The sequence below is a fragment of the Agrilus planipennis genome, unplaced genomic scaffold (assembly GCF_000699045.2).
Source record: "Agrilus planipennis isolate EAB-ADULT unplaced genomic scaffold, Apla_2.0 scaffold32, whole genome shotgun sequence".
NCBI lineage: Eukaryota > Metazoa > Arthropoda > Insecta > Coleoptera > Buprestidae > Agrilus > Agrilus planipennis.
In genome coordinates, this window is record NW_020439506.1 from 1,707,744 (window position 1) to 1,719,810 (window position 12,067).

Here is a 12,067-nt window from a genome sequence, read left to right on the forward strand (position 1 = left end):
AAAATCTTTAGTTTGACATGTAAATTACTAGCAAATATTTGTTTTATTGATTATTATTTCTTCGACTCTATAAAAACAGGCAAGTGCTTCTTGTTTTCATGATGGAAATGTAAATACACTTTTAGGCATCGAAAATTCGAAAATGGTCACAATGATAAAATTAAACATGTTTTAGAGGAAGGAGCAGGAGGCCAAAAGTTAAATGTTTGGGAAAATTTATTTAATTATTCAAGGTAATGATTACAATGTACAATTACAATTTTACAGAGTGTTCCAAGAACTGTCTGACAGCTTCATATATAAAACTATACTTCATTTACTTTCTCTAGCGATGTGCCCCTTCCAATGTCTTGGATGCGCGCTGGCAAAATCGTAGGTAGGGATAAAAAAGCTCATTATACGTACTCTCGATTCTTGTTCAATAAACATACTTTTTCATACAGTACCTGCCAAAAGTTTTGTTCAATCATAAATAGTAGTGCGAGTCGAAAACAAGCTTTACAGCCTTTAATATGTCTTCAAATATAAATAAACATCTCGTTGATATTTTCAGTAGTAATTGGTACCAATAACAGCACATTTGAGCAATGAAATTGTAGTCGATAAAATGGTCAATTTTTCCGTGCAGTACTGTACGGATTATACGCTCCTCACCGGTTAAGAGTTTGGCCGAGAGTTGTCTCCTTTCTTTTCTGGCCTAGTGCTGTACTTTTCTACTTTGCGCCGGTCAAACTGAAGGTCACATCGCTACAGAAACTAAACGAAGTATACTTTTGATTACTACTTCGAAGATGTATCTTTTTTCGTCTAAATTAGGAAATTGTGCACAGGTGAGCTTGGTGTTTGGGATTTCAAAACTTCTTTAATGGTATATTAAAGTTTCTATCAATAGAAATGAATCAAAACAAAGGAGGACCACTCATTTTTTTCAGGCATTATTGAAATTTAATAAAGGTAAAACCTTCCCAATCATAACATAACCTTTAAAAGCTGAAGAAAAGTAAGTTTATTTCTATAAATTAATAAATATCTCAGTATGACCCAGTTGGGCATTTCACAGTAATCCATTATCCAAATAAATATATATTTAATCAATCAAAATAAAGGCATATTCACAAAAATTTTTGAAATCAAATTAAAATAATTAAAAGTACTGTTGCTACCTAGATCTATTTTGTAGATTTTTATGCCAATAAATTTTCAGATCAATTACAGCAAATTACAGATCAATTTTTAACGTTTTAGAAAACCAATTTCAGAAATAGGAAAAATAGCCAAACATCCAAATGTGGGCCTTTTTTTGTGTGATACATAGAAAGATAAATTAAACGAAAAAAATAAAAAAAGGATTAACTTTGAAGCATTCAAAAATCAGATAACGAGTACATATAAAGGTGTTTTAGACAGTCCTTGTAAGCTCTTATCAAACAAAAGGCGGACTGACAGCGAGGAACTTTGTCTAACATAAAACTGCATCGTTCTCGTTAAATAGGAGACGGTCTGTCGCAACGAACAGAGGAGCACTCGTAATTTTCTGCAAACAATTAATTGAGAGTATGTTATTTGTCAAATTGTGCTTGAAACGTTCAAAAATATGCGAAAAACTGCTCTTCAACTGAATTCAATATGGAGCATAATAAGTCAAATTCATTTATTTCATCCACCCATTTTCTTTGCTGTCGTGCTTGACAGAATGCGTCAAAGCAAACAGAAGAAAGAATTCCTCTTCATCAAAGGGACTACTTGACGTGTGGAGTTGAAAGCAAGAATAGAAAACGGGATATCAAGAAAATTTAAATTGAATAGCGACTGTTTTGCCTCAACGAATTATTCTGCCCTCGCGGACATTTTACAGATACCTTTTAGTCATTTTCCTGCGTCCACCTGCCACTGTTTCTAGAGACACCCTGTATTGTTTCACTTTAAAGAAAAAAAGGAGAAGGTCAAAAAAGATATAAGGAAGATTGCGTACATAGGATTTCTAGATTTGGAAAAAGCTTTTGACAATGTTAAATGAGACAAGATGTTAAAAATATCTACGTACTTAAAAATGTATGGATGAGTTACAAAGACAGAAGAGTGATACTTAGTTTGTATAAAAAACAACAGGCAGTTACAGAGCTAGGGTTGCAACGTAGAGAAGTAAATATTAGGAAGGGAGTCAGATAGGGATGCACACTGTCAACGCTACGTTTTAATCTATACATCGAAGACGCGATCAACATCATTAAAGACAGTATAACTGTAGGGATAGATTTACAGGCGCAAAAGATTAGTATGCTTAGATTTGCAGATGATATAGCAGTATTAGCTGGTAATACTGGTATACAAGGGAAAAAAGTAGGGAAAGAGCGAATATAAAGATAGGAGACGAAAAATTAGAGGAAGTGGCTGATTTTAGATATCTAGAAAGACAGATAAGTCATGATGGAAGGAGTAGTAAGGATATAAAGTAGAGTATAGCGCAGGGTCGAGTCGCTTTCAATTAAAAGAAGTCACTTCTATGCTCGCAAACGATTAATTTAAAAAACGATTGGTAAAGGTATATGTTTAGCGCGCAGCGCTGTACGGATGCGAAACACGGATGATGTGCGTTGCGGAAAAGAAAAGGTTAGAAGCGTTCGCAATGTGGTGTTACAGGCGAATGATGAGAATACCGCGGATAGAGAAGATTAGATACGAAGAGGTATTAGAAAAGATATGAGAACAGAGGACTCTATGGAAGTCAATAAAAAATAGGCGAGATAGGTTGGTAGGACACCTTCTCAGGCATGACGGTCTACTCAGAGACATATTAGAGGCAGAAACGGAGGTTGGAAGAGGTAAACGTAGACCTAGATTAGATTACTGTTCGCTAATAGTTAAGAATGTGGGTTGTTCTAGTTTTAGGAAAATGCGAAGATTAGCTCAGGATAGGAAACAGTGGAGGTGCGTTTCCAGTATAAGGACTGACGACCTTATGATGATGAAAGAAAAAACTTTTTAGAAATATTTATATGTATATATATATCAGCGTGTGTTGTAGCTGTGAACCATGGAAAGGGGTTGGGTGTCGTTTGATACTTACAGATAACAGTAAGTTGTGCATTGGCGCGAATCGCTTTTTGTAGTCGTGCAGGTCCAACTTGACACTGGTACTCGGCGTCATCTTCCAATGATGCGTTGCTGATTCTCAAGTTGTAGACACCGTGATTTCGATCTCCTATTACAGAGTACCGTGGGAAGCCTGGTATTATCGTCAGAAAACCTGAAACCGAAAATTAATCGCCGTGGACGTATGCAGTATGTAAAGAAGGCGGCTGTACTAGATAAGGACTAAATACAAGATCGTTAACACTTGCTTTTGATGTTTTTACGCAAAATGTCTCGATAATGATAACCAATCATTCAAAAATCATTCTAATCGAATAAGTACCTAAAAACTTATTTGACCCATTGTTTTATCCATTTGTTCATAATTATTTAAATTTCGAATTATTCGGATTTCATATAACAATTCAGATATAATACATTTCAGGAAAAAGCCAGTTATTGCTAATACCATAAAACGCCTACAGATGTCGCCTACGATCTCTTTCTTGAGATTTGCTCATCTAATTTGCATACAATTTTAGCTTGGCCATTGGCTTATCTAAACTAATTATGATTATGATATAGTGATGATGTGATAAGAAACTAAATGTTCATATTCGCAAGCTTTACATCTAATGATTTCAAAAAATTGTTAACCAAGGATTCTATAATTCTATAATTTGAGAACAATTTGAGTTTTTAAAGAATTGATTTTTAACATCTAATTTATTAATGTAAGTATAAACATTTCCAAAAGTATTCAGGCCAATACTTAGCCATCCCTAGTATTAACAACAATTTCGAAAATTGATTTAAAAAATATTCAACCTCATCGTAAAACATGATTATTATTCATTTTCATCGGAAAAAACTTGATTTCATTGTTGATAACACCTATTAATTTTTAATTAATAAAATCATTATCTCAGTCTATAGATATATTATGAATCAATATATCTAAAAATTTGTATGTCTGATTTTTAATATCTAATTTTAATGTAATTATAAAAATTTCCAAAAATATTTAGCCCAAAACATAACCATCGCTAGTATTTACAACAACTTCGAAAATTGATTAAAAAAAACATTCATAATCCCGGTCTATAAATTATAACTCGATATATCTAAAAATTAGTGTGTCTGAACTTGTTAAAATAAAGTTAAAATTAAAATACGTCTTCAATTTAATGATGCCCGTCAACTTCAATGGTAACAGTTTAACTCATCTACTGAAAATAAAAGTAATATATATTCATGGTATTTTTGACGTGACAACGTCTTATAATTCGATGGAGCCGGTTGCACGCACGAAAAAACATGACTCATGCGGCGTTACCTCGCTCTGAGGCGTTGATTTAAGGCTTGAAGTGCAAGCGAGAGCGCGGAACGAGCGACAAAGAGGCACAATCGGCCTCTGCGTTCGGCAGCGTTCAATATCTGTCTCTCTCCTACTTGAGTGAGCGATGCGTCCGCGTGGACAGCTGCTATACAATAATACATTTCCGTTTACCTCCTTCTCTATATCCATACAAAATATCTATCAAACAAATAAAATTAAAACTTTCTTTTGAAAAATGAAACCATTCCATCAGTATTTTCTTATGACGTTGTCACGTTCAACTATCGTCAGTAAACCGACTTTACAGACAACCGATTTTTTTCTTAACATTTGTTGATGCACCGTCAAAAAAATATTCAAATCCATTAAAACCACAAAAAAAAAACACGAAGAAAATTTTTAAAGTAATCATAATATCATCTTTGAAATTTAATCTATTTTTATGATAATTATTGTCAAAAAAGAACTTTTCAAGTTACTAGAAAAAAAAACGAATATTCGAAAATTGTAATAATTAAATTCGAAAATATTGAACAAGTACCTACTACATATGAAATCCGTAAACGTAAAATATAGTACTTTAAAGGTTTTTTAAATAAAATACCCTACTGTATGTAAAGGTACGTACCTAAAGCAAAGCCGTCTTTAGTCCATTGGACTTGTCCCGCTAAATTTCCCACTTCGCACTCCAACAGGGCTTCGCCCCCTTCTTGAACTTTCACATCGTGCGGCTGCACTCTAAAGTATTGTTGTTGAGCCGAAACAGCCGTCGCAGTCAAGAAGCTAAGTACGGTTACTAAACGGCCTAAAAGGAAAATAAAGCGAAAGTGAAAAAAACAGGAGAAAATAATAACGAAACTCTTATTGTTAGGCATATAGCATTGAAATTGCAATCACCACCCTTTCATTCGACGTTGATCAGATACGTATGTATTTTTGACAAGTTCAACGAGCGCATTTTATACAAAAGTGTTATTATATTCAACCCCTTTGCATACAGTACTATACGGTTCATTGAAAGTCGTAATACGTACATATACCAAAGCAAGCTGGTTTAAAAAAAAAAATCCTCTAATGTGTGTGTTGTGTAGGTATACAGCATTTTATAAAACACAAAGGTTTTTAGAAAACGACTTCGAATATTGTAGGTAAAACATGCAAAGAACAAGCGAAATTTAACACTATGACTTATGAATGACATATCCAGACGTTTTGTCATACGCCTAGGCGTTTTCCAAACAGAATATAGGCGTTTAGATTTATTGCAACAAGATGCCGCATTTATAAGCACTGTTTTACAATAATCTTTGCATCATCGGACGTACCGTACCTATCATATTGCAATTCAAAATATTAAAAAGAAGTTAACGTAACCTACATCATTCCTAAATCAACCTCACCTAACCTAACATAGTAACAAAACTTTTGGAATGCTTTTTATCTATAGCCTTACAAAAAAGGTAAAAATAACGCTAAATGATTTTTTACTGCACCAGAAGAAGTTGCTGGATTATCCCATAAACAAACAAAGCAACTCTCCTTCCGTAGACTCCCACCAAAATCTGCCTAGAGTTCTATGTATCCTTAATCGGGTACCAGGTCAGTTTAGGGTTGAGTTAAGTTAAGTTAGTAGCTTTTTCAGAGTCTTGCCTTTTTTTCTACACCCCTTGCTCCAGTATAATTCATCTGTCACCCTTTTCGCCTCCCACTGACCAGTGGTCCTATTTTCTAGACCAGTTTTTCTGCTAAACTGTATTCCGTGGATGTCCGAGGTTCTGTAGAGATTACCGAAGAGTTCCTCAAAACCCATGAAATTAGTAATGGAATCCCAAAAACTTTCCTTTCTACTAAAAAAACCTATGCGGTGGAATTCTTCCGTCATAATCCCGGACTATGGAGGGTAGAGGTACCCTCTATATCCTGGACATTACAAGGGGTTCTACAGTTCCACCTTCAAAATGCTGATCTGGACATTTACCCTTATTTGTTACAAATCTTTAAAATTAATTTTGCAGCGGTTTCTGTTATCCGAACAGGCAGAAATTTTGCATCCATATATATATCAGCGTGTGTTGTAGCTGTGAACCATGGAAAGGGGTTGGGTGTCGTTTGATACTTACAGATAACAGTAAGTTGTGCATTGGCGCGAATCGCTTTTTGTAGTCGTGCAGGTCCAACTTGACACTGGTACTCGGCGTCATCTTCCAATGATGCGTTGCTGATTCTCAAGTTGTAGACACCGTGATTTCGATCTCCTATTACAGAGTACCGTGGGAAGCCTGGTATTATCGTCAGAAAACCTGAAACCGAAAATTAATCGCCGTGGACGTATGCAGTATGTAAAGAAGGCGGCTGTACTAGATAAGGACTAAATACAAGATCGTTAACACTTGCTTTTGATGTTTTTACGCAAAATGTCTCGATAATGATAACCAATCATTCAAAAATCATTCTAATCGAATAAGTACCTAAAAACTTATTTGACCCATTGTTTTATCCATTTGTTCATAATTATTTAAATTTCGAATTATTCGGATTTCATATAACAATTCAGATATAATACATTTCAGGAAAAAGCCAGTTATTGCTAATACCATAAAACGCCTACAGATGTCGCCTACGATCTCTTTCTTGAGATTTGCTCATCTAATTTGCATACAATTTTAGCTTGGCCATTGGCTTATCTAAACTAATTATGATTATGATATAGTGATGATGTGATAAGAAACTAAATGTTCATATTCGCAAGCTTTACATCTAATGATTTCAAAAAATTGTTAACCAAGGATTCTATAATTCTATAATTTGAGAACAATTTGAGTTTTTAAAGAATTGATTTTTAACATCTAATTTATTAATGTAAGTATAAACATTTCCAAAAGTATTCAGGCCAATACTTAGCCATCCCTAGTATTAACAACAATTTCGAAAATTGATTTAAAAAATATTCAACCTCATCGTAAAACATGATTATTATTCATTTTCATCGGAAAAAACTTGATTTCATTGTTGATAACACCTATTAATTTTTAATTAATAAAATCATTATCTCAGTCTATAGATATATTATGAATCAATATATCTAAAAATTTGTATGTCTGATTTTTAATATCTAATTTTAATGTAATTATAAAAATTTCCAAAAATATTTAGCCCAAAACATAACCATCGCTAGTATTTACAACAACTTCGAAAATTGATTAAAAAAAACATTCATAATCCCGGTCTATAAATTATAACTCGATATATCTAAAAATTAGTGTGTCTGAACTTGTTAAAATAAAGTTAAAATTAAAATACGTCTTCAATTTAATGATGCCCGTCAACTTCAATGGTAACAGTTTAACTCATCTACTGAAAATAAAAGTAATATATATTCATGGTATTTTTGACGTGACAACGTCTTATAATTCGATGGAGCCGGTTGCACGCACGAAAAAACATGACTCATGCGGCGTTACCTCGCTCTGAGGCGTTGTATTTAAGGCTTGAAGTGCAAGCGAGAGCGCGGAACGAGCGACAAAGAGGCACAATCGGCCTCTGCGTTCGGCAGCGTTCAATATCTGTCTCTCTCCTACTTGAGTGAGCGATGCGTCCGCGTGGACAGCTGCTATACAATAATACATTTCCGTTTACCTCCTTCTCTATATCCATACAAAATATCTATCAAACAAATAAAATTAAAACTTTCTTTTGAAAAATGAAACCATTCCATCAGTATTTTCTTATGACGTTGTCACGTTCAACTATCGTCAGTAAACCGACTTTACAGACAACCGATTTTTTTCTTAACATTTGTTGATGCACCGTCAAAAAAATATTCAAATCCATTAAAACCACAAAAAAAAACACGAAGAAAATTTTTAAAGTAATCATAATATCATCTTTGAAATTTAATCTATTTTTATGATAATTATTGTCAAAAAAGAACTTTTCAAGTTACTAGAAAAAAAAAACGAATATTCGAAAATTGTAATAATTAAATTCGAAAATATTGAACAAGTACCTACTACATATGAAATCCGTAAACGTAAAATATAGTACTTTAAAGGTTTTTTAAATAAAATACCCTACTGTATGTAAAGGTACGTACCTAAAGCAAAGCCGTCTTTAGTCCATTGGACTTGTCCCGCTAAATTTCCCACTTCGCACTCCAACAGGGCTTCGCCCCCTTCTTGAACTTTCACATCGTGCGGCTGCACTCTAAAGTATTGTTGTTGAGCCGAAACAGCCGTCGCAGTCAAGAAGCTAAGTACGGTTACTAAACGGCCTAAAAGGAAAATAAAGCGAAAGTGAAAAAAACAGGAGAAAATAATAACGAAACTCTTATTGTTAGGCATATAGCATTGAAATTGCAATCACCACCCTTTCATTCGACGTTGATCAGATACGTATGTATTTTTGACAAGTTCAACGAGCGCATTTTATACAAAAGTGTTATTATATTCAACCCCTTTGCATACAGTACTATACGGTTCATTGAAAGTCGTAATACGTACATATACCAAAGCAAGCTGGTTTAAAAAAAAAATCCTCTAATGTGTGTGTTGTGTAGGTATACAGCATTTTATAAAACACAAAGGTTTTTAGAAAACGACTTCGAATATTGTAGGTAAAACATGCAAAGAACAAGCGAAATTTAACACTATGACTTATGAATGACATATCCAGACGTTTTGTCATACGCCTAGGCGTTTTCCAAACAGAATATAGGCGTTTAGATTTATTGCAACAAGATGCCGCATTTATAAGCACTGTTTTACAATAATCTTTGCATCATCGGACGTACCGTACCTATCATATTGCAATTCAAAATATTAAAAAGAAGTTAACGTAACCTACATCATTCCTAAATCAACCTCACCTAACCTAACATAGTAACAAAACTTTTGGAATGCTTTTTATCTATAGCCTTACAAAAAAGGTAAAAATAACGCTAAATGATTTTTTACTGCACCAGAAGAAGTTGCTGGATTATCCCATAAACAAACAAAGCAACTCTCCTTCCGTAGACTCCCACCAAAATCTGCCTAGAGTTCTATGTATCCTTAATCGGGTACCAGGTCAGTTTAGGGTTGAGTTAAGTTAAGTTAGTAGCTTTTTCAGAGTCTTGCCTTTTTTTCTACACCCCTTGCTCCAGTATAATTCATCTGTCACCCTTTTCGCCTCCCACTGACCAGTGGTCCTATTTTCTAGACCAGTTTTTCTGCTAAACTGTATTCCGTGGATGTCCGAGGTTCTGTAGAGATTACCGAAGAGTTCCTCAAAACCCATGAAATTAGTAATGGAATCCCAAAAACTTTCCTTTCTACTAAAAAAACCTATGCGGTGGAATTCTTCCGTCATAATCCCGGACTATGGAGGGTAGAGGTACCCTCTATATCCTGGACATTACAAGGGGTTCTACAGTTCCACCTTCAAAATGCTGATCTGGACATTTACCCTTATTTGTTACAAATCTTTAAAATTAATTTTGCAGCGGTTTCTGTTATCCGAACAGGCAGAAATTTTGCATCCATATATAGTTTTGATGACAATACAAAAATGTTTACTCTTCGGTTTTTAAATTAAGACTCCCACCAAAATCTGCCTAGGGTTCTATGTATCCTTAATCCAGTACCAGGTTAGTTTAGGGTTGGAATAAATTAAGTTAGTAACTTTTTTCATTTACTATCTACTTTTTTCGTCTACTGTCTTAACTTTTCATCTACACCCCCTGCTCCAGTATAATTCCTATGTCACCAAAAAGCACTTGTTTAGTGTTCTACAGGTCACTCCTACCCTTTCCGCCCCCACTGACCAGCGGTCCTATTTTCTAGACCAGTTTTTCTGCTAAACTGTATTCCGTGGATGTCCGAGGTTCCGTGGAGATCACTGAAGAGTCCTTCAAAACCCATGAATTTAATAATGATATCCCAAAAACCTTCCCTTCTACTAAAAAAACCAATGCGTTGGAGTTTTTTCTGTCATAATCCTGGACTATGGAGGGTAGAGGTACCCTTCATATCCTGAACATTACAAGGGGTTTTACAGTTCCACCTTCAAAATGGTGACCTGGACATTTACCCTTATTTGTTACAAATCTTGCAACGGTTCCTGTTATCCAAACAGGCAGAAATTTTGCATGCACATATAATTTTGATGACAATACAAAAATACTTGTCGCTTTTTAAATTAACAATTAACATGATTATTGAAAAAAAATCCCCCACTGAATTCAAACGAAAATACAGTAGCTAAACATACAGCAGACTGTAATTCCGCCAGTACCAACGTTTATTGGTTGACTCATATTCATCCTTTTACAATAGATGGCACGTCAATGTAGTTTTCCGAAAAAAACTTTAAACTCAATAATTATACAAATTTTCTAGTTATGGATCGGTCTCTTATACACTAGTGGCGAAAAGATAACCAACCGTAGGAATATTCTATTACATGCATTCAGCTTTTGAAAAATACGACATGGTAAAGGGAAATTCGTACAAATACCTTCGGCTACCTTTTCGCATAAACTCTAAAGTAATGTCAGTCCAATAAATGAAATTGAAAACATTTGAAAGATGCTACGGTCTGTTCAAAAGAATTTCATAATTTAGTTAGTTTTCAGAGAAACGACTTAATTGTAGGTAACATATACCTTTGATAGTTCCCTACCACTTACTTGTATTGCTTTCTTAAGTTATAGACGCCGAACATTCATTATTTTCAGAATCCACTTTTAGTTATTGCTTCATACAAATAAAATTCGTATTTTGTTGCTGCTTTGACCATATTTATAGAATTATAATAATAATAATAATAATATAAAGAAATAATATTGGTTTTCTTTGACTTCCCATTTATTAAGCACTAGTAGAAACCGTGTAACTAAATTTAGTTTTGAAAAAAAAAGCAATTGTTTCACTTTAACACCCATTCACGTTAGCCTTTGTCGATCTGAAAGAAAAATGGTAATGCTAAAGAAAAACAATTTCATATCATTACAATGTTATGATTGTAAGAAAGGAAACGTTTAGGTGCTTACCTTGATACTTTCACATTCGTTAAAATTGGAGTTTGTTGACAGGAAAAAATTTATAAAAGGAACAGACACACAGACAAATAATTGACATATTTCGTAGTTACGTTTGTCGTAAAAATATTTAATTGATTAATTACAAGGTTTGTGTATGGGATTTTTGACTCCTTAATTTCCGGTAATAGTTTGACAAATTCGTACATACAACAAATATGTACATTGTAACTCCATTGTGACATACACCTCGTTCAATAAAAACCGATTTTTGAAAAATTAAACCCCTGGGGAGAGTAAAAGTCTTGTGATAATTTACGTAAAAAATGTACAGTCTTCAAACTTCACGTTTTAATATATATAGGGTAACTTTTAAGGATGTTTGGGAGGTACAATCGGAAACAAGAGTACATAAAATTAGAAATTCGTGATTAATTAGGTTTTACAGCATATCATGAAGTAAATAAATACTATCTATACTAAAAAAAAAAGTATACGATTTGAGAGAAAATTTGGAATTTGACCAAAAACTTTGAATAAAATAAGAAATAACGAATAATATGGAAAATTTTTAACTGACTTTTGGCAGTGAATATGCCTTGATTTCAACTTCGAAACAAAAAAATATTTAGTTTCAATCT

The 12,067-nt window shown here is 33.8% G+C and overlaps 1 protein-coding gene across 2 annotated transcripts in view; it reads right to left on the minus strand.

Moving 5' to 3' along the window:
- LOC108733673 (nephrin) overlaps window positions 1–12,067 on the minus strand; it is a 76,592-nt gene that overhangs the window by 17,869 nt on the left and 46,656 nt on the right. For both annotated transcript variants that reach the window (XM_018464937.1, XM_018464936.1), the window contains exons 2-3: window positions 8,505–8,681; window positions 6,532–6,711 (exon numbers count right to left, since the gene is read on the minus strand). In XM_018464937.1, the coding sequence (XP_018320439.1) occupies window positions 6,532–6,711; window positions 8,505–8,681 (357 nt within the window). The remainder of the gene's footprint in view (window positions 1–6,531; window positions 6,712–8,504; window positions 8,682–12,067) is intronic.